The 24,433-nt window shown below is 38.2% G+C and overlaps 2 protein-coding genes across 3 annotated transcripts in view; both read right to left on the bottom strand.

Annotated features, from left to right (window-relative positions):
* The window catches only part of ptprma (protein tyrosine phosphatase receptor type Ma), a 104,925-nt gene extending 103,297 nt beyond the window's left edge, over window positions 1-1,628 (bottom strand). Inside the window, exon 1 of one of the 2 annotated variants that reach the window (XM_057323341.1) lies at window positions 1,316-1,628. In XM_057323341.1, coding sequence (XP_057179324.1) covers window positions 1,316-1,397 — 82 coding nt within the window. In that variant the 5' untranslated portion in view covers window positions 1,398-1,628. The remainder of the gene's footprint in view (window positions 1-1,315) is intronic. The other variant, XM_057323342.1, reaches the window with a different exon arrangement.
* Window positions 1,629-18,692: 17,064 nt separating this feature from the next.
* Window positions 18,693-22,939, bottom strand: lrrc30a (leucine rich repeat containing 30a). Its single transcript, XM_057322223.1, has one exon. It carries the CDS (start codon window positions 22,783-22,785, stop codon window positions 21,907-21,909), a length of 879 nt encoding a protein of 292 aa, XP_057178206.1. The 5' UTR covers window positions 22,786-22,939; the 3' UTR covers window positions 18,693-21,906.
* Between the last annotated feature and the right edge of the window lie 1,494 nt (window positions 22,940-24,433).

Here is a 24,433-nt window from a genome sequence, read left to right as displayed (position 1 = left end):
AGGACACAAAACATCCTCATGTCTAAACTACAGCAACGACATCTGAAAGAAAAGCCTTCAGTTTACTGAGAAACAAAGACAAATGTATCAGGCTAAAGTTATCTAAATCTACTAAAGTCTACAATAAATGACTCGCGCTGTTAAGCAGCAGTTTTACCTTATTCTAAGTGTAAAAACGGCAAACATTTGAACATTAAATTAAACAAATTAAAATGAATAACGTTTTAAGAACATTTTAAGAGGGGTTTTTTTACTACAACGACTAGGCGTTTAGAAAACCACCTCAAACACGTCCACAGTGTTTCCATTAAACTCACAGATGTCAAATATAAGATGTGTTCACAATCAAAGAGGAGAAAAGTTATAAAGAAAGAATATACGGCTCAACGAACCCTGACGAATTCTATTCCATCTCTATAAAACTCAACACAACAGAAGACATTCAACAGCAGGATTAAGTTAACATAAAGCTGTTTGACTGTTTTGCATTAAACATTTGGCTGTGTTTTACGTACAAATTATAAAAAGCGTGGAGATAAATTTAGCTCAGAAACATGTCTCTCTCTCTCTTTATTTGAGCCTGTTCTCTAGTTTAAACACACGGGTTACTGACAGCTGACATCAGACAGACCGATCACTACAGAAACTAACGGATCAGATATGACAAGATGACAAACATCTACAAAAATACTATCGTATCTTGGTACAGATATATTCCATTCTGACTTACACTGGTTACCACCGTCATGTACAACAATATTTACATTGTACTCACTTGGAAAAATGCTATGAATTAAGAACATGTCCAAAAAACATGGTATATTACCATAGTCTGATAAAACATTACAGTAGTACCGTTTAGTGCGTGACGTCTGAAAGTTGAGCAGCTGTATGAGAAAAAATCACGAACAGCTCAAATCTGGCTGCAGACCAAAGACGAGAAACATTCACACAGAAGCTCCATTTAAATTCACTGATCGTTTATATATTGTAAATAGTAGTTATATTTAATATGAAATAGCGCAATCGATGTTATTTTCCTGAAACAGAAAGGTAATAACTGTCATTTGTTCGGAGCTCTGAAGGAACGGTGATCTGAGGAAAAGTTTGGGGCTGTGGCTCGCCATGCAGAAGAACACTGGCATCAAACGGAGGTTCACCGCGGTAAAATACCGTCATTTAAATAACTTTGTAAAGTTTGTGTACAGCGTTACAGACGCTGGAGTAAGTGTGGAGAAAATCTGGCGAACCTGTGACCTGTAAAAAGAGACGAACTTTCCGCGAATCTCCTCAGCTGTAACCAACACAGACTTACCTTGAAATTCTTGGACCGCCGCTGCCGAGATCAATAAACTAACGGCGGAGAAGAGAAAAGCCGTCAGAAGTCTTCGATCCATGGCAAGAGTCTGTCGAACGCCGCCCGCGCTCCTCTCGCGCTCCGCGCCAAAGCCAAATTATTCCCGTTTGTTTGAGCGGTGTCGCGCCCGGAGCCGTTAAACGCCACTGTCTCCGTACTACTTTAACTGAGTCCGTCCGTCTTTCTTAACTGACTTCAGGACCGCCGCCGGAGGACGTGACGTCACTGAGCTCGAGGGGCGTTCGGTACAGTCTCGCGCGGTGGGTCTCCGGTGAAGTTTCAGCCCGTGGTTTCACGGGGTTCGGTGAGAGAGATTGAAGCGGAGCAGTGGCGCTGCGGTTCGGCGGAGGAGGAGCGAGCGGATCGGAACGGAACCGAAGTTTAGATCGTTCAGAAACGCGTGCGCGTCTCTCTGAAAGCCCGGCAAACTGCGTGTCCAACTCAGAGCGCGTCCGAACATCAGCTCGAACACAGTGTTTGACATACAGATTGTGTACGCGTGTACAGGTATGCGCACGAGGGGAAATATCCATATAATAAAAACACGCGTGGGAAAAAACTTAACACACTTTGGGGTAGTGAAACACTCCTAAATCATTCACATCATGTGTTGCGTTGATTTGAATAATGCCAACAGGTTTGTGTGAGATATCACTAACAGAACATGAACACACTCCGTGGATGACCTTACGAATACTCTGTGCGTGCGTGCGAGAGTATATGTGTGCGTGTGTGTGTGCGTGTGTGAGAGAGAGCGCGCGCGCGCGCATACAATCGCTGATTAACATTAAATTGTATGAAATTTGTGGCACATTTTGCCCTACAGATCACCACTAATAGTGTTTTCACTTTTTATGAAATACAGAAATAATATGTGATGTGGCACATACATATGTTAAAGGTTAGCGGTGTGCTTTTTACTTTTATATAATAATGGTTGATATTATTTGTTTTACCTGGAGACTGTGGCTATAGTTCACATTTTTTACGCTAGTGAATATTTTCTCAAGTTTTTTTACATTTCAGTATATGCACAAATCTTTAGAAAACACTGTAGCAAACAAACATGTCATTTGATTTTTGTAATTTTCCACGTGTGAACTAGACCCACCTGTCCGTTTGTAGTCACAGCAGACTGTTGTTATATGATGACAGACTGTTTAATATTTTCATTTATTCAACAGGTTTTGTCATGTAACGCTTCTCTTTGTTCTAGCACACAAGTCAGTTATCAGAGCCTCAGCACTGGTCAGGATCCGCTCCATGCTGACACCTACAGGATCACAACCTCCACAGTCTATCAGCACACATGCCCTGTCCTGACCCAACACATCATGTGCTCACAGATAAAGTCTGAATCCAGGCAGACATTTAACTCTATCGAATATTTGTGTTAACATTGCAGAAATATAATCTTGAATGGACTTCATCAGGAGGTATTAGTATAGGCTGCTGCAGTTTAAATTGCTGAGTTGCATGTTTGCCACCTGTTGACCACAAGCATCTCATATGTGAAGCTTAATCTGTTTTGTTAATAACTCTGAATCTCACAGATAGATTCTGTCTTACATGTGAAGTGTTCAGTGTTCATAAAAATAACCTGCAGTACAATTTAATATTATTTCAGTGTGAAAACCAGCCTACCGAAATCTCATTAACTAGAAGTAAACTTTGATTGTAGTCTTGCAAGTGAGAAAAAAACAGACTAGAAGCTTTTCTATGACTGATAGCACTTTAATGGAGGCTTCAATTCACTCCTGATCAATTTACTTCATTTACAAGTATTTGGCGGTTGTATTATTGACAGGTAAAAGCCTAAACCTCAAATATATGATGACCCAATTTTTTTCTGATGTATTTCCAAGATAAAGAACATAGTCTTTATATTCAGAACAACATGGTCGTTTCAATCGCTGAATCAAAAATGTATGAGAATTGTAAGTATGTATGAGAAGTCAAAGCTCTAAAACAGACAATTAATCGTCATAATTGCAATGATTTATTAGACAATTAATCGTCAGCCAAATTTCATAATCGTGACAGCCCTACTCACAATGTGATTAATCTATACATTGTGTTTAGTATGTGTGGCCTATGGCATCAAACCCTCTACTTAAACTACAGAAACACAATAATTGTGACAAACATGCAATCATTTATAGTTTGTTCTGTTGTATTAGAAAGGTAACACTGGTCAGCGTTTTGTTATTCACACAGATTGACAAACACATCCCTGGTCTTCATCTCAGTGATTTAGTTCTTTGTTGCTGATGTCATCAAGTTATTTTCCAGCCTCTCCTCTCCTGTCAAACAGCGACACTTTCTTATATTGTTATTAAAAGAATGAAGTACAATGTCTATTCTATATTTCACATTATTGTCTCCGAAGAGTGATTATTATTAAATCATTGCAGTGAAGCAGTGTCGCAGTATTGAGCATGTCATGTTTTTATGAGTGTCCATTCAACAGTCTGATGTGGTTCTTCTCAACTGAGTAAAACACATAAATGTCTCTATAGTTAGTTTTACGCTGAGAATGGAACATTCTGTCTCTGTTAAGTGCCACCGCTCCTGTACACATGTAATGCAACAAACATCTGCTTCAACACATAATCATTTAGGCCCAAGACCTTGAGGTGAACCAAACAAACAAGAAATCAAAATATGGTCTGAAAAGCCATCAACAGTTCGCCGAAAGCACAGGTCTCTGTGCACAATTTCGAAAAGTTTTCTGGAAAACAAGCTTATTCAATTTAAGGCTGACATGCTGGCAGGGAGGACTGCACCGCAGTAATTGAATTTCATCTTTATTCTTCATGTCAAGACCCCAGCGATGTTACCGTGGTAGAAATGTAACCTCAGTCCATTCCTCTATAACATCTGTTTGTTGCCATTAGTGAGGATGTTTCGAGCAGAGACGTCTAAAAAACTGCCGTCTGAAATACAGTGGTGTATTAGATCAACAGACGGAGGTGATGGTGTAACAGAGACAGACCGCTGTCTTTCATTTACCTTACAGCATCTTTATTTAACAGGGTCAAAAGAGGCAGTGACCTGTAGATGATGTGTTTGTCCACCGGTGTCATTAGGAATCTACAGATGAATGTACAGTATATACTGTATCTATATGTCTACAGTTGTTGAGCAGAAGTTGTTTCTCCTCTTTTGTTTTTCTGTGGATCCATATGAATTCCTGTGAGATCACAAAAGAACATATTAACAAAAGTATGCAAATCTCCCTGATCAGTAAAGTCTCTGTTTCAGTAAAATCTCCCTTTCAGTAAAGTACTGTACAGAGTGAATGTTTCAAAAACAGACACACATTTCAAAATACATTTTCTACAGCAGTGGTCTTAACTGTGATGTCTGACCCTTTGCTTTTTATTCAAATATATTATGCGTTTTGTGTCGTTGTGGCAGCTTTGAATAGGATTTAGGCAAGATTGTCAAAGAATAACACACAACACAAACACATGAGCTGTACCACACTCTTGAAAATAAAGGTGCTTCAAAAGGTTCTTCCATGCCGTAGAGGATCCCTTTTGATCCATAAAGAACCTTTAACATCTGAAAAAGCTTTCTTTGTGGTGAAAACAGGTTCTTCAGATTATGGAAAGGTAAGAAAGAGATGGTTCTTTAAAGAACCTTTGACTGAATGCAGAGGTGTAAAGAGTACCTGAAAACCATACTTAAGTAAAAGTACAGATACCTTGCAGTGAAAATTACTCCATTACAAGTTACAAGTCACCAATTTCAAAACGACTTGAGTAAAAGTCTTCGAGTATCTGATTTGAACAGTACTTGAGTATTTTACTCATACTGAATGTAGGCTCAAAGCAGCACTAGTCCTCAACACTTAAGAGACATGTCAGTGAAAAACTAGAAACAGTCGATTCGTGAGGAGAGCAATCGCATTTATTTTCTTAAATCATAATAAGACTGAACACCTCAAAATTGCAACAAATCATGGCCGACATCATAACCTACTGTACGTCTATTACAAACACCCAAGTCTCATTTAAGCTCAACTGCTCATAAGTAAACCAAACTCCTTCAAAAAGGTCTCTTCAATATAACGGATAAATAAAGTAATGTTAAGTAAAATCAAAAAGTCAAAGCCTTTTTGCACTGGACATGCTGGTTTGGGCCTCATGGCCAGCTGCAGTCATGTCCTCATTTCACATACACTGTTAGCCCTTACCTGCCATTTCTACAGTAATATACTGTATTGGCAACACTGTTGCCTGCTAGTTACTGTAGGTGTTTTACAGTAAACTACTGCAATGGCTGTTTGTATTAACGCACTTAAGTCACACAGTCTTAGATGAACACGTGTAAATAACAGATGAACACAATAAATCTGTCAAGATTTCACCAGAGGAGAATTAAACACAAACATCAATAACATCTTCACATATTACAGACACCACTTTCACTTTATTTCTGTCATCTGTGTAAGATCTTATTGAGATTGAACTCGAGTTCATAGTGGTTCAATTGTGTTTTAAGTCACCATTATGGCGATCAGTGTTTGCTTTGGTTGGACTCTTTGACTTTCTTGTAGCTTTAAAATGTACACTTATACAATAACACTGAAAGGGACTTTACAGGAACCGCAACTTTATGTTTGCTTAGTAACTGAAGATACATCTGAAAGAATTCAATCATTAAATAATAATAATATAGCATTTAAGATTTATTAAGATATGTTTGGTAAAGTGATCACATGTTGTAATGGAAAGATCTCTGTCAGAAAATCTTTCTTTGCAATTGAGACACAGTTAGACACTTGACATACAAACCTCATCAATGGTGACAAACAATCATGAATGAGTTTTGTACTATGTACCCAGCATGCATTGCAGCATGAAGCTGTTCAGTTGATTGTCACCATTGTTGAGATTCATATGTGGATTGTTCATTTCTCTGTGTCCGACTCATTCTATAGGTTAATATTTTGTCTATATAGTGTGAGACCACTTTTGAAAATTGAAATACTATACATTCTTTTTACTGGTTTACATCACTTCATGGCAATAGTCCCACCACATGGTCAAATTTTGAGCAAACATGTTTAGAGCACATTTAGGAAGAGTTAGTTTTAAAAATAAGAGCTTTTGTAGATGTGTGACCTACAGTAACTAGCTGGCAACAGTGTTGCCAATATATTACTGTAGAAATAGCGGGTAAGGGCTAACCGTGTGTAAACCGCCAGCAATTGACATCTACCTGATACTGCACTCATATTCATATAAAGAAGCCATGTTGACAAGTTTTTGTAAGTTAGAGCAAAATCCACAAGATTGTAGTACCTTCATTGCCCTGTAAATGGCAATATTAATTATAAGATAGGTGCCATGCAAAATGTAATGTGTAACTGCATTAGTCATTACAAATGTAGTGGAGTAAAGAGTACATATACTTGTTCAAAAATGTAGTTAAGTAGAGAGTAAAAGTTGCTAATATCTTTAATACTCAGTACAACTACAAAGTAGCCAAAAAGATACTTAAGTAAAGTAACTAAGTACATTTACTCCAATACTTTACACCACTGACTGAATGATTCTTTGTGGAACCAAAAATGGTTTTTCTATGGCATCGCTGTCAACAACCTTTTAAGCACCTTTCTTTCTGAAGAGTGCAGAGAGGATCTACAAAACATCAATAACTGATCAAACTGAACACATTGTTTCATTTATTTTGTATAAGAATGAAACCCGCGAAAACAGTAAAAGATGCTTTTTAAATACTGGATCATAACCTTTGTAAAAGAAAGAGATGCACCTGTGTGTGTCTGTGACATTGTCTGGTGTATTTCTTCACTGCGGGGGAGACACGCGGACCTTCTCCACGTTCCAGATCAACTCTGACATGATACCTGCAGGAAACATGAGAGAGAAGGTCACTGGACACACATCACAAACATCTGTGGTCACATCATGTTTTATCAGAGCGTTCTTCAGTTTGCTGGATGTTATTGATTTAAATGGTCTTTCACAACACTTGAAACTGCTCAAGGCTGTAGAGCACATCACAACATCTCGTGTGTTCATCTGGAAATGGAATAGTCACATCAAGCCCGCTGTAAAAGCAGAGACAAATAAAAGACATTGATTTATTTCAATAATCACCCGTGTTATGTCATTCATCTTTCAACATTATTGATGTTGTTTGAATACAGTGTCCATGTTCAAACATATAACATATTAAAAAGAGGCTGTGTGCTTCACCTCAGTGCTCCACTACACAGATATTCAATGAACAGCCAAATCTTTTCACCTCATCAGTTGGAGATATTTTATTGATTTTAATGTCATGTCAATCAAAAGAACAAACAGAGAAGAGGCTCTCAGAGAATCAATGTCTGTCATTTATAAAGCTTTGCTCATATTCACTGGTGGAACAGAACTCGCTCATGGTCACGGTTTTCAACAATCTGACATCAACACAAACAGGGATCAGATGTGCTTATGAACCGCTCTACATCTACACTGCGCAGTTCTTTAAGAAAACTGAGAATGCCTTTCCTCAGACCAAAAGTACATTTTTCAATATGTTATAAAGTGTTTGATATACATTGTCTAGATTAATTGTCTTTGAAATGAAGTAATGCCATAAAACTCCCTTACAAAAAAGACAATTAATCCATTTATTCAACGGCTTAAGCTTTAAAAGAAGTATACTATAGCGCATTAGTATACTTAAAAAAACTACTACACTAGTCTGCTGTACAGAGTATACTTCAAAGTGTAGTTTCTAGTTTCATACACAAAATAATTTGCTACAAGTATTAAACTAGTAAACTACCAGTGCAAGTATAGTTGCAGTACAAACAAAAGAAACTTTGTGTCCTGAAAGCGGCAGTCCGTAGGATTGGCCTCTTTGTCGCCATCTCAGTTTGTAATTGCTACTGCAGGTGATGTGCGGAGGTATTTCTTTACGTGAGTTGTGATTCGGCGCTGCTCAACTGCGCGGATGAGTCTGATGTTTTGAGTCGTGGCCTGCGACAGTGCACTGGTGAGAATCTTCAGTGTACATCAGTAGCGCATAACAAACACAGATAACATGGCAGATGATATAACACGACACAAATAAGAACATAAACAGACACAAATAGCGCAAATGGAGGCTGTGTTGAAGTACTTCGGGTGCTGGGTCATTTTGTTATTTCTCATGGAAACTCCCGTAACACGAACCGGACAGAAGATCCCCGAACGCGGGTCTCAAATGCTGACAGGCACGGTCATAAATCATTATACACCATACAACTATATATACTACATGCAAAGCCTTGCCATCATATCCGGGATATAAATCCGTAAATTTGAGTAAAATCACAGGCTTCACTTGTCCGTGTTAATGAAATACAGATGTGCGGAGGTAACGTTAATTTCTAAATCACACGAGGTCCCCAGATAATACTAATCCCGGGCGAATAGGGCTTAAATTACATTTATCATAAAGAGAGAAAGAACAACCGATGAAAGTGTACCCGTCTGTATTAACACAACAAGTGCGCTACGGTTTTTGTGTTATCTATTGAAATATTAAAAATGTGTCTTACCTGTTTAGAAGAAATAAAGCGATGTCTGCATCCGTTTACAATCCTTTCAGATCACGGAGTTCCCGCCACCTTTGAAATGCCTTGCCAATATTAATTTTCGCACGAGTCCGATCACATTCCCTGTTTCTTTGTAAACCGTCTTCAGTTCGTTCTTCTTGTTTTTCACAAATGATGAATCCCCAGATGTCAACACTGCTTCCCAGCTAACAATTTTTGGTTCCCAGAACGTTCCCCTAACGTTAGTTTTTTGGTTCCCGTTATGTTTCCCGGCACGTTATTTTCTAAGGTTCGTTTTTGGTTCTCCAGGAAAGTTTTCTTTACGTTAATAGAACGTTAGTTTCTGGTTCCCATAACGTTCTGGGAACCAAAAACACCCTAACGTTATACACTGTAAAACATTATAGCATCATTAAGTTATGTCTACTAACAATTTCTATTTAATTCCAATAATCATGACAAGTTTTATATATTAAACTTAAGTTTATACGTTTTTAAAAACTCAGACTTAAATTTACAAGTTGTCTGAACTACTTATGAGTTGTCTCTGGGTAGTCAACATTCATTCAACTCACTTCTGTAAATTATAAATTAGAAGGAGGGGGAGGGGTGTTTGTTTTCGAAAAGACCGCGGAAAGTTCAGTTACCTCAGGCGCCACTAGTGCTGCTCAGCAGCTGAATTGTCATTAATACATGTTATATACGGCGGCGAAGAGGTAAGTTATCATTTTTGTCTTGATTCAATGGTGTTATGATTTATTATATATAAAAGACATTTTTATAATGTTAAAAGAAAGTTTAGCACTTTGACGATGCTCTGCGAGTGCGACGGCGTCACGGCCTGAAAACCTAATCCACGGGCCAATATATCGGATAATGTAATTAGTGAGGGCGTATATAGATTTTAAATGCATAGTAACGTTATGGCATAGTTTGCATTAAATGCATATTTTGATTTTCAGTGTGTGTCAGGGAACGTAAGTTAAGCTAGCTGGCTGCACTATCAAGGCTACCGTTAAATATTCAGGGGTATGCACGTCTATTTTTATATATCAAAGTAACGTTAAGTAAATGGGTTATGTACTGTAGTTTTTATAGGGCTCTCAGTTGGACACACAGGTGGACTAACGTTACCAGATTTTGGGAAAGTAACGTTACTCGAGATCTATTTGGTGGATGGAAACATATTTTTATTATCGAAATGTTCAGTGTTCACTAGGGATGTAACGATTCACTCAGCTCACGATGCGATGCGAGTCACGATTCTGATCTCACGATGCGATTTATTCACTATTTACTCACGATTTATTTTTACAAAATGAGTTGAAACAAATTAGAAATGAACAACTTCCCTTGCATTATTTCTTAAATGCTTCACGTTTCTTTGTATAATAAAATAATGTTTTATTTCAAATAACAAAACTAAACTGCAATTTTATAACAAATTAATAATAGAAAAACCCTCTTTAATATAAACAAACTAATACTGTCTGAGCTTTTCTTGGATTTTTTTGCATTTAAGAAATATCAGCATGTCGTTTAGATCTGCAGTGAAAATAGCGGCCCCTGCTGTTCAAAAAATGTATTGCGATTCAGTTCACACCTCAACCGATTTGAATCGTCACTCATTATAACCGATTTTCAACCGGCTCATGATGAATCGTTACATCCCTAGTGTTCACAGCTGGCTTCTTGGAGCATCGAAGGTGTTATGAGCTTATCAAAAGAGACCCCGCGGTAACTGTGGTGGTGCAACTACATCCCCCTGGTTGCATAAAGTTACCCTGTTGAAGGAAAGCTGCTCGACACCTCGAGGACGTTCATGTTACAACAAGGTGTTGTTAATGTACTGTTTGCCTAATGCTATAATTTTAATACATTTGCTGTAGATTGTGTAGTTCTTTTCTCACTGTACATTGTCTCTTTTTTTTCAAGGAAGAAAGAAAATAATAGGTGATGAGCCACTCATCTCTGTAGTCATGGACGGGTGGCCTGCATTATGTGATCAGAGACAGGTAACATGTTTTTTAAATGTGATACATAAATAAACTGTATTGTATTTTAAGTATATTCTGATGACAGTATTTGCTCTGAATTTCAGAATAATTTTCAATTGTACTTACTGTGCCTCAACTTTGTTGTTTTCATTATTCAATTACCTCATTACCACTTTGCTGTCGTATGTGTCTATTTCAGATAAGTGCAAAGTTCAATAGAATAGTCACTACAGGTTTGCTGCAGTCCAGCCGTGGTGGTGGTGGAGGAGACGATTGTTCTTTGTAACTTCAGAGATGTGCTCACTGCTTTTGCTATGCTAATGGGAACCTACTGCCTAAACCTCCAATATGAGGTACTCGTTTGAATTCCTGCAGAAGGTTGTCATGAAGATTAAACCTGACCACTGTTCAGCTCGGATACACGGACTTAGAAATAAACTGCTGAGGTATCCTTTATAGACTGGTGCCAAGCCTTAAAGGAATAGTTTACTTAAATATGAAAATTCTGTCATATTTGTCTTACTTTCATGTCATGCTAGGTGTGTATATGATATCCATTCTTTAGTGTAACAGAGTTATTGTGACTCTTCCTTGTTTTATAATGCTGTTGATGGATATGCGTGAGGAATGGAAGTCATACACACCTAGGATGACTTGAGGGTGAATCAGTTATAACAGAATTTTCATATTTAAGTAAACTATTCCTTTAACTGGATGGTGATGGTGTGCTGACTTGTATAGGCGTGTTCTGAAAAGGACATTTGAATGCTGGTATATCCGAGAGCTTTAGTTACTTGACTTTGTTAGATTAATTTGTAATTTTGCTTACTTAAATGAAAACTGTCTGATTGTTTTGCACTGTTGATGTTTTGTTAGCATTGAATATATCTGTTTTTATTGCAACTAAGAACGATTTTACTATGTTAATGTTCAGCGTAATAAATGGACAAGTATTGTTTGAACCATTCATATGTCAAAAAGGTATGTGAACTGGTTCATAAAGTACAACTTTAGCTTTTTTACGTATTTTACAACTGGTTGTGTTGTACACAGTCCATTTCTGGTTCCCTAACTTCTTTTTATTCATCTTACTCTTTATCTTTCTCCCAATTAAACATTGAAGAACTCATGTAATATTTAAAAATTGATGTTTTTAGAATATGTTTGTATGTTGAAATGCATTTTCAAGCCAATGTTAAAATCTGCATAACATGCTTGTTAAAATAAATGTTATATTTTTGGACTAAAGTTGTAAGTTGATTGTGTGAATAACATTAGTCAATATGAAAATTAATTTAAATAAGATGGGAAATTTAACCAAAAAAAAGAGTTTTCTGTAGTTGATAATGTAACAAAGCAAGTTATTTTAACTCAGATTTACAAGTTAAAACGACAAATGATCATCAGTTAAACACAATGTAAAACATATCTCTGAGTTGAAACAAAGAATATCTATAAATTCAGTTAACTCACGTTCTTAAGGCAGCAGGTGAACTTTCGTTTCTAAGTTTAACCAACTTAAAATGTTTTACAGTGTAGAAACCATGAAACTAACGTTTTATTTCCGTAAAGATAACCAAAAACAAACCTTAAAAAAACTTTCTGGGAACCAGAAACTAACGTTAGGGGAACGTTCCCAGAACGTTAGCCTAACATATTTTTCTCGGTCCGTTTACACGTCAGTAATGAATACATCCATGCTGTGTTTTTATCCATCGCTTGTCTAACGTTAATCTAATTAAAATAAGTAAAATACAACATCCCACACAATATGGAGGATGAAATCAATGCATTAGATTATTCTTTTAGCCTAATAATTCCGTTTTCATCACTGAAGTATAGCCTAATTTTCGATTTAAACAGCACAGTATATCATTTCTAATAAAACCACACTGTGTGTAGGCCTACCTCAACATCAGACATTATAGATATCGAAATAAAATAACCAATGACTATATCACAATATTTAAAGCAGATTTTTATTGACAGAAGAATAAACATTTAATTATCTTCAGGCTAACAATATTCTTGTCTCACCACAGAAGTATAGCGCGGCTCCGTCTTTAGATATAACAATCAAAAGCCTGAGTTTCAGTCCTTACATCATGGTCTGTTGATTTAGATGTGTCAAATCAATCGAAAATCACGAAAATATAAGTTTACTCTCAAATCTGTACAGTTTTAAATAAAAAATTTAAATAAATAAACCGCTAAACTAATGTGTTAGTCGGTGAGGTAAAACGAAATGACCGTTAATTTTTAAATGATGGGAGTGCACGGCAGAGCGGAGAATGCACGTGCTCGAGCGCACACACATACAGTAACAGACAACCACACTAAAGAAATACACATGGATATAGATGATTGTATTTTCATTTAGCTTAACTAGTTTATTATTTTCAGCCATTAAAGGGCACATTTATTAATTTCATTTGGTTTTCAATGTGATCTTATAATTTATGTATTGCACATGTCACTGACGTTTACCAGTTTTGACTATTTTTACCATAAAAAATAGCCAAAAAAAGAACCATCAGGGAACGTTACTTTCTGGTTATTTTCTGGTTGCAAAAAAATAACCAGAAAATAACCATCAGGGAACGTTACTTTCTGGTTGCAAAAAAAATAACCATCAGAGAACGTTATTTTCTGGTTATTTTCTGGTTATTTAAAAATACCAGCCTGCAACGTTCTGGGAACGTTATTTTCTGGTTGCAAAAAATAAAACCTGAAAAGAACGTTCTTAGAACGTTATTTTTTGGTTCCCAAAAAATTAACCAAAAGGGAACCAAAAACTAACGTTAGGGGAATGTTCTGTGTTTGCTGGGTTGGCGTTTAAAAGTAAAAGTACTAATGCCAGTAACATTGGAAGCCATCAGGACTGTCCAGGTTACATTTTTTCTCATCAGAGAATAAAACTTTATCCACCTGTCAATGTCTCATGTTTGCTGCTCCCTTGCAAATTCCAAACGGGCAAGTTTGTGGCGTGGAAGGAGACGTGGCTTTTGAAGAGGTTTTTTGTTTTCGAAGCCCTACTCTCGCAGATGCCGTCTTATGGTTATTGGGCTGCAGTCTGCATCAGTAAGGGCCTTAATTTGGGTTGAGGATCGGCCTGTGTCTTCACGGACAGCCCGTCGGATCCTCCGGCTCAGTGCAGGTGAATTTTTTTGGGGTCTACCACTTGACTTTTTTGTCCCATAACTCTCAGGATCTTTTAAGAAATTTGCAATGACTGTTTTACTGCATCCAACCTCGGCAGCGATGGCACGTTGCGAGAGCCCTTGCTCGTGCAGCTCAACAATCCTGCCACGTTCAAAGACAGAAAGCCTTTTTGCCTTTGCCATCAGGAGATCATTACAGTGTGACTGCCTGAAGAACAATGACATGAAAGCCATATTTCTGTGCAGCTTTGAACTTTTTAAGGCTATGGTCTTAAACTTTTGATCAGGTGACGAACAGCCTGTTTGAGTTTAAATGAAGTTTTCAATAAATTGCCCAGTCTCTGTTTTTTGTCTCTTGCTCCTGTTTCTTGTTTTGGCATTTTGAAGCAGTACTTACATCCTGGTTACGATCCACCAGCGAGAAATGCAAATACTTGTAATGTTTCCCCCGGTCTTAAGATTTTGTTCAGTAGTGTATCTAGAGGGTCCTTCAGATATTGTTATGGACAATGGGCTTGAGATCCATAACAGATATATCCTCTAAACACATGCATCCATTTCTGATACTGACACGACAACAAAACAAACAAATATGAATACGAGCACTAGTACAAGAGTCACTTGATAGTCTCTAGTGTCTGATTATTTTCATTCTTGTCTTGTCTGTCTGTTTATTCGAGACGTTTAAATCATACAACCTCTGAACAGATCAGGTTTGAGTTAAAGGGATGATGGTTGAATGTGTTTCTCACATCTCATTTGAACATGTTTACATGTAGTTTGACTCTCTGAAGAGTGTAAACACTGTCAATGCTTCTAAACTCTTCATCTGTTTCTTTAGGGCAGGGCTACCTGCTTATCCAGCCAATTGAATATGAGGGCGGGGCACAGCTGAACCTGTTTGAAGACACTCATCATTATTTTTGCCTTACATTAGATGGCACAGAAAAGACACGCTTGACTTCAACACATATGGAACTGCTGCAGAGAGGGACAAAGGCAAGCAGATCCCACGGCATCCAACATCCAGAAGGAGGCTGACAAAGACAAAGTAGTTTAATCAGCATCCAGGATGAAGGAGAAAAGCAAAATGAAATTGGAGCGAGCCAAGAGTATCTCGTTCCTTCAGATAACTGCCCCACCTGGAGGCAATAAACCAAGAGAGGGTCACCGATTCACATAAACAAACAGCTGAAAGCCACAGGTCCAGAATCTTTCTCTAAGAGGAGTCCATTATAGGGCAGCTGAAGGTAACTGTTATCTACACACACACGCATTCAGTTCTGTGCACGTGTCGTTTGTAAAACTGTCACTGCCCGAGCAGATTTCACTGTTTTCCATACGCTCACACAGTGTTAGAACACATTCATAGGTAAAAAGTGTAATAAATGCAACAAGCAGCATATCGGTTACCGCGGTTACACAGCAGTTTGATGGACGGCGCTCCTCTGCGGCGGAATGCGCTTTCATGCAAACACAATAACTCCACAGTTTGTCGGGCTCACCTTGAGCGGGTCGACCCGATAAGAGAAGGACGCGGAGCGCTGCGGCAGAATGTGTCCAGGCTTGAAGCTTTTGTTTACACGTGAGGTTTGAGGTTGTGATGTGTTTGATTCTCACCGATGGGCCTGAATTCCCCTGACACGCCGGACGGGTTTGAGCGCGCCTGCTGTGTGAGGTGAATTCATGAGGTGGACCGTCCCAAAACATCCGACTGGAGCAGAATAAAGCCAGCAAGTTTACAAAAGAGCCCAGAACACTTCTGTTTAGAATTATAACAGGTGTGTCATTGAGTCATTTGTGTCAATAGATATAGTACAGCTGTATTGAAATGAGAATGCTTATATTTGAAACATCCAACAAAAATGACACTCACGTGACATGTCAACCCTTTGATCAGATTTTGGTATCTTGTCAGATCTGAGCACAGACTCTGGAGGAGATGACTGTGGTCTTGTTTCAGGAGAAACACCTGTGAAACAGAAGACAACATGACATGATTTATAGGAAACTATTTTCTATCCTCCATTGCTGTAGATTGTCATTAGTATTTTAAAACAGATCACGGTCTTTGAATATGTGAGAATCGGGTGGTCCAGTATTCTCAATGAAGGCTTTGAGTGACGAGCGAGATGTTTTTATCTTCATGCTGTGAATTCATGAATGACTGGAAACATGTGTTTCACAGCGCTGCTTTAATCACTTCATCATACATTACTGTCACGCCTTATCTCACATCCGCACAAAGAAATAAATCAATATGATGCTAATGATGTCATTTATTCCACAAGGTTTCATTGGCTGGATTTTGGAGCTTCATGTGAATGGTTTTTGGAAAGGCAGATCAGTCACATGAGCAAAAGTTCAACGTGTTCAAATAAATGTCCCGTCAGAGGCCATCGCATTAGCATTTAAATTTGATTTCTCTTTTCAAGACATTTACTAATGATCTTTAAGTGTTCTTAATGAGATTCTCAGAAGTGATATTTATCCTGAGGGGATGCGAAAACATTGACATTTAATATAAACAAACCAACACAATCAGCGATCATATCTGAAGACACATGTCTGTCTGTTTCAGAGAAACCATAAAGATAAGTTTAAAAACAACTCATGTAACATCATGCAGAGAACTCAACTCGACCATTTCAGCTCTGTTTAACGGAGTCTTTCAGTCAATAAAAAGATCTCATTTTGTAAATACACAAGGTCATTTATTTGCCATCATCTGATCCTCAGAGACGCTGAAGAAAAAGTTTTAGGATGAATTGTTTCGTTGATTTCTTCAGTTTTGTTGCTTTGGTAAAAGTGTCTCCTAAATGCCAACCTTATTAAGTACAAAAACCTGTAAACATCGCCACACAACAAATAACCAAGACTAAATGCACAAAACAAGAGCTTCAGCAGTAAAACAACACAATCGCTGTCATTTATTCATGCCGCTATGCATGTTGGGATATAAATTGCAACACAATATAAATATAGATGCTAAATATAAATCTGTTTTAATTTTAGTTTTAGTCTAGTCTTTGTGTCAAGCTGTCATTTTAGTTTAGTGTCACGTTCATACTCTTTTTAGTCTAGTCAAGTTTCAGTCGACTAAAAGTCTGAGCATTTTAGTCTTATTTTAGTCAGAATTATCCATGACTATTTTATAGTTTTAGTCAATGAAAATTCTATTTTAGTCTCTTTTTAGTAATGCAATTTTATTTAACCCAGTCAATATAGTATAAGTACCTAGTAGTATAGACGAAACCAAAATTTTCTTTTAGCCAAACCCATTTCAAACAAGGTGATCTTATTATATTATTGTTACCTTACAAACTCAAGAATACATCCATTCCAGACATGCCAGACGTCTGATTTGAATTTACGGCCATCGGTAGGGGTGGGAATCTCTAGGCACGTCACAATGTGATTCGATTACGATTCAGAGGGCTGCGATGCGATGATAAAATGATTCTCGATGCATCTTTTTTCCTATACAAATCTATTTCTTGCTGTGTGACTATTCAAATCGAAGTATTTGTAATTACCCAGATCGATTTTACTTCCAATATCCTTTATTAATAAAACAAATGGAAGTGATTTCGCAAGTCAACTGGAAGGTTACATTTGCCAGCATTGCAAAGAACCAACAGGAGAAGAGTGACTGCCCTCAGTGCCCTGTAGTAGCATACAGAATGCAGTACATTAATGCAGACGTTTTTTGCACATAGCACTGGAGCTAGAGAGGTTTAAAGTTTGGTAGCACAGGCCAAACAGTAGGAGCACAAGTATAAATCGTCTGTTGTCATCATTAAAAACATTAAGAACACATCTCTTGGGTCAACACCTGACTGATCAGTTCTGACTTCTATCTCTTTCCTACTCTTTCAAAAAAAAAAAACTTATCTCTGTGTACTGTGATAGGCTATATGAGACCAGTTCTCTTTTACTGCACTTATGCTTTTTGTTGTGCTTATGTTGTTCCAATTGCTTCCATTGTTTCCCTCATCTGTAAGTGGCTTTGGATAAAAGCGTCTGCTAAATGACTAAATGTAAATGTAAAACAGTATTTACAATTTGTTTAACTCTTTTGGCATTGTTTAGGGTAGAAAGTAACCAACGTTTTACCTCTTAAATCATGTAGAAATCATTTTAATTAATTTGACAGGTGTGCGAGTGCAAAGTGCTGTCATGGCAACGTGGTACTTCCTGTTTCCTTTTCTGCCAGTATGTCCTACGAAGGACATCTCGTTGAATTCTAAGTTGAGAATCCTCCGTATACCGCATCCTTTAGAGGACGATACCTCTGGAGGACACAAGGACGCAGCCTTACGAAGCGAAACACAGCTCATATTTAGTCATAATTTTCGTTGACGAAAGCACCAGAAGTAATTGGCATTTTTAGCATGTGTGACTCAAAAAAGCTTCATCTGCTGGACAAAATCTAAATCTTGTTTTACAGTGAGGAGTTACACAGCAGAAGCTTAATTCCCTCTTGAGTTATTATAAGAGAAAGATGACAGAGCACTTTACACCCTACAAACAGGATTTTGTGCTTAACGTCACACAACAGACAAGAGAAAGAAAAAAACACACACATTTTCTGGCTTTCTGAACTACATGCATGTTTCATTTCTTCTTGCTTTGGCTATGACCATTTTTATTTTGTTATTTTAAGGAAAACAAGACAAAGAAAAAATATTAAAAAAAAGATATAACTAAATAAAAAAGATTTAACTAAATAAGATAGGGGTGACCATGACCATCCATTACACAGTCTATGCTCCTGGATTTCGGGTGCGTCCTCTGGAGGTTCTCACATTTCAGTTAAAAAACATTTTAAATAAAAAAAATTATCTTAAGACTTATAATCATTGTAGTTTCATTTTTATTTGCTTTTCTGAAATAAACCCTGAAATAATAAACCTCGATGACGTATGCGGCGGACAAATGCGACCTCCGGAGGACGCACCAGAAATCCTGGCCTGGACGTGTCCGGGAAAAATGGCACATATGGTCACCCTTTCAATTGCAAACATGTACTTTCAGGTGTGTGCTGACAGGGGGCGCTAGAGTAACAAAACTCCACATCTCACACAGTCATTTTGTTGTAAAATAGAACAACAGTGCAAACACTAAACAGCAACATAAAGATTAAAAGACATCTCATCATGAAACAATCATCAACATCAGTTCTTCTTTCATCTCTTTCCAAAACCAAATCCTTCTCCCTGTTTTACTGTTGTACTAACTATAGTTAATGTGATGATTTATAAGGTTCTTTAACATCTTATGAGAAAATGCATCATCATGAAGACTACACTGAGTATGTTTTAAAATATGTTTAAAATCATATAAATAAAATGTTTTTATAAAAAAATATGCTGTTGACACATGGATGTCATTTAAGTTCAAACAACACAACTGTTCAAGTTTTATAAATGATGTCTTTTGAAGTGTTAAAGTAACGAAATGAAAGTGGTTCCTTTTCAAGACGGAAGATTGACCTTTATCTCTCTCTCTCTCTCTCTCTCTCTCTCTCTCTCTCTCTCTCTCTCTCTCTCTCTCTCTCTCTCTCTCTCTCTCTCTCTCTCTCTCTCTCTCTCTCTCTCTCTCTCTCTCTCTCTCTCTCTCTCTCTCTCTCTCTCTGTGTGTGTAATGCTTTGTGTTTGGTTAAAGTGTTTTCTCAAAGGACTTTTTGAATCTGATGTTTTGTTAATTTGTTAAGTACTGAACACGCTCTCAAATCTCAAAGTGAAGATTTTCATATGAGTGACGTCCCCTGTGACCTCTGACCCTCTCAACACATTCACTGTCTGACACTCCAGGTTTAAAGTCACGTCTCGTCTTTGTTTCTAAAGACACAACCCTACATTAGCACTTCACTCACAACCACTGAAGAGTTCATCCTTAAACACATTTTTTCTAGTTTCTAGTTATGCAGGGTAAACGAACATCTTCACAGGATGATGGCCCTATAACAACAAACTTCTGCTGTCAAAAGTCAGAGATTTCAAACATTTCTCATCGAATTCCTCAAGACCAAATGATCTGACATATAAGCTCCTGTCTGTACAAACTTAACAGCTCTAAACTCTTATCTGTATGCAGGGCCGGTTCTAAACATTTGGAGGCCCCTCACAGCACCCCCATCCCCTCCACCTTTAGATTTTTTTTACACTGTAAAAATGTAACAATTTTAATAAGTTAATGATATTATTAAAAAGTCTGTTTCAATTTGAAATTGTTTCAAAATAAAATAATTTGTATTTCAGTTATTTTTTGCAACAATTTTACAGTTTACACTTTTCCACTCTTTTGGATGAGTATATATTTAAAATGGGAAAAAAGCACCATCATAAATGAATGACCTAAAATCAGTCAGCTGCAGGAAAGTGTTTATTCTCTTTATAGCCTACGTACACACAGAGACTGGACCGATGGGCTATAACTTTAGTTTTTGCTGCCTGTCTTGGCTGGTGGACAAGTGTATAGCGACACTGTAGGTGTGTTCCAATTCCACTTCAAAAGAAAGAAAAAATGACAAAATCTTATTATCAGGTACAGTGGGTTATTTAACAGTCCAGTAGCATTTTAACAAAGAAACTGAATAATGTAGAAATGAAACACTGCTTCTTCACTGTATGAATTAAATCATTTCAAATAAAGAAACAAAACTTCTTTAGTCAAGAGCAGTTCATGATTTTGTATCTAACATTGATGACAAAAACAGCAGCAGGTTTTTCGTCTATAGGCCTACGTAAGGGATAATGTAATGCAGTCGGAGAACAAGCCTGAGAATGAAATCTTCTTGTGTCACACTGAAGGTGTTTATTAGTCCGCAATAACAACAGTCACTTTAATTCACTGATCCAATATAGTGATACATATCCGACTGTTTACTTTCACGTAAGACATAACGGACTGTTTTCATGTGTTTTTGACATAACCTTGTATTTCACAGTAACTTATATAAGACGCGCAAAAAAGACGCAATAGAGAACTTGCTTGTAGCCTTGAGGCGTATGAGAACTGGTGTCTACATGTGCGCGCACTTCAAGTGAGAAATCGATAGAAAGTTTAAATGGGCAAGCGTTTTAAAACGCGTAAAAATAAGAATCTTTTGTGATGACAAACAACACCAACAACTGTAAAAGAGATTTGGGGGGACATGCGTCACGCTGCATGTGAGGACAGGTGTGCACAGCCATGACTCAAGTAGACTGCTGCGTATATGCTTTCGAAACACTCTTGCAGTGGTGTGATGTTATGTGCGTCGAAGTTGGAGACACGTCACAGTTATGGAGGCCCCCCTACAAGCCTGAGGCCCTAGCCAACTGCCTGCTCTGCACCGGCCCTGTCCGTATGTCAACTGTTGACTTGTTTGTGTGTCACGCAATTTTACATCTGGGAAAAAGTTGACATTTAAGTGATCCTTTCTTGAAATGGCTAAAACTTTGTAACTCTGACCAACACTTTCTCATTTACTTTCCTCCAAATGACGAATCACTTCATTGTTTTTCTCACAACATTTGCTAAATGCCTAAATGTAAATGCATCTGTATAAGTCCGTTTGAATACAAAAACTAAATCAATGTAAAATCATCTTCATCGAGTCCTATTGGTTATATTTTGTTAGTATTCATGTACAGTACTAATGGCTTTATATGACATGCTATCAAATGTTCTGTCAACCCACAGATTCTACAGACAAGTGAACTGTGGTTAGTAGAAATAAATAAATTCCGATACTGTGTCTACGTGAGGTTCAGAATCAAAGCCGCATCTCTCAGAGACAGACAGTAAACAATCCCTCAAGGTTCTTTCAAGATGTGCAGCGTTTCACGGAGCCTTTAGATAGTTGTAGAGCGCCTGCAGACCTCCTTCCAGAACATCTTTAATGGGCTTGAGGAGAGGATTGTGCATGATGTGAAGACCTTTATCCAGCGGGTGGCATGCTAACCTCTCCAGACCTCTGAGCCGGTGCATCTCTGCAGGAACGTTCTGAATATCATTAAAATCCACATTCAACAGCTCCAGCTTGGTCAGACAGCAGATCATCTTGGGAAGCGAGTGGATGCAGTTTCCCTCCACGATGAGGATTTTTAAATCAGCGAGAGCCTGGATCTGATCTGCGATGTTTTCCAGTCTGTTGCAGGCCAGCTGCAGAAACACCAGGTTCTTCATGGTGTAGACGCACCCCGGGATGTGTGTTATATGATTGTGACTCAGGTTGAGTTTCTTCAGTCCACTGAGGGCCGACAGAGATGCCGGGAGTCCCGTCAGCTGGTTGTTGGCCAAACTCAACACCTCCAGTTTGGTGCAGCAGCCAAGTTCTTCAGGAACGTCGCTCAGACGGTTGCGGTACGCAAACAGAACCTTCAAATTCCTGAGGCGGCCAATTTCAGGAGGCAAGCTGGTCAACTGATTCCCCCAGAGATTCAGCACCACCAGATTCTGCAGCACACCCAGAGACGACGGGATGGAGCGCAGGAGGTTGAGCGACAGGTTGAGCTTCTGCAGCTCTGTCAGCTCCCATAATTCCTCTGGAAGTTCCAGCATGCCGCGGCGAGCCAAGATGAGCACCCTGAAGCCGAAGTGTGTGACGGTGTGTTTTCTGATCCGTTCGACCGTCGGAAGATTTTCATCCTGACCTGCGCTCCTTCTTCCCGATGTCATCGCCTCCTCGTCCGTCACATTCTTTGACTGCGTTCCTCCCATTTCTGCTCTTTTTCCCAGATTCTTCTTCTCATCAAGATTAAGTTTTCTTTATATCCACTTGACTTCTCCTGATGTCTTCTATGGGCAAAGAATCACTGAGTGATCTGCCTGGAAGAGATCTAAAAAACACATCTATGTCCACGTGTGCGTGAGGAAGCGTGCTGACAGTGGAAGTTCTGAGAGACGATTGGAAACATATCGCGTGTCAAACAACATTACTGTGGCAACACTTAACAACTGGCCCTGCAGTTGCTCATGTCATTTAACTGTGATAAGTGCCCCGGGTGGAGGACGAGGTGAAATACGATGGTGCTGTAACCTGCCCCCCTCCCTTCACTGTTCACCCAAAATAAAGTAGAATGAAATCCAAGTTTATGATAAACATGTTTTAACAGAATGAACTTTATCAGGGCCAACAGTGCAAACATTCACATCCTGACTCTACTCATCATCTATTTATAGATCAAGTTCTTTGACTGTCATTGACCTGCTGACTTGAGCGGTTTACATTTACATTTATGCATTTGGCAGACACTTTTATCCAAAGCGACTTACATTGCATTGTACTATACATTTGTTTTCTAAGTATGTGCAATCCCTGGGATCGAACCCATGACCTTGGCGTTGCTAGCACCAGGCTCTAACCACTGAGCTACAGGAAAGCTGCTAGGGATAGGTTTGTGACTATAAACAAACTCATTAAATCAATCTTTAAATGTCATTTAGACCTACAGTTGTACGCTGTAACTTTCTCGCCGTATTAAATAACCAGAGATGTGGATTAAAAGGTTATAAATGGTGTTTGTATGAGGTTCAATATCAAGTGGCATTTGTGGGCCATCTGGATCTTGGCCGTGAATCTCGTTTCCCATTGCCAAATAATCTGAAATCTGTGACATTCCACCCCGAACAGAAATACTCAAGAGATTCAATGCTTCAGAGTAATGTATGTATGTCGATTCTTTTCAAGCCAAAAACTCTCAACACCTGAACTCTATTATTAAACATTAAAACCGATTTAGTTGGTTGTAAAATTTCAGCTGGCATCAGTATAAAATGTGTACAGCTACAGACAGTCTAAAGTCAAATGAATCATTTAGTCTTCATCAGGCTAAACAGAGATTTTTTGTACAAATATCCTAAAGTGGACTGCCCTTAATTCTTACATTAATACATAATTCTATTCAACTACATTTATTTTCCATAGATCTTTCAACAACAGCTTTACCAACAGCTCCAAACAAGACAAAGATGAAAACACATTTTCTAAAAGTACACTGTCAATCTAACGGGGAACATTAAAGAACAGTAACCAGTAAACTAGCTAATAATAAACCAGTGAAGAATCTGACCTGCTCTTTTAAGACCCTCTTGAGTTTCAGAATATCCCCATCACTGCTTGACCTTTGACCTTGAAACTAGGACAGAGAGAGAGAGGTTTTTTTTTTTTACTTTACACACACTTTATTAAACCATCTGTCAGGGTTCCTGTCTAGTGTGTCTTTGTTTTCACTCATGTCAATGTTTTGTCTCTTGTTGAGCACATGGTATGGGTTACAGCCTGCCATGTGCTTTTCCCTTTGAGTTTGGTGTAACTCCGCCCCCTCGTTACCCTGTTGTCTCCTCGTTATCGTTTAGGTCTTCTCAC

The sequence above is a fragment of the Triplophysa rosa genome, linkage group LG23 (genome assembly GCF_024868665.1).
Source record: "Triplophysa rosa linkage group LG23, Trosa_1v2, whole genome shotgun sequence".
NCBI lineage: Eukaryota > Metazoa > Chordata > Actinopteri > Cypriniformes > Nemacheilidae > Triplophysa > Triplophysa rosa.
The sequence above is the reverse complement of the archived record's forward strand: the minus strand, read 5'-3'. Positions and strand labels throughout refer to the sequence as shown.

What these genes read in the sequence shown, in the direction of transcription:
- lrrc30a (XM_057322223.1), bottom strand. Translation starts at nt 22,785, where the DNA reads ATGGGAGGAACGCAGTCAAAGAATGTGACGGACGAGGAGGCGATGACA.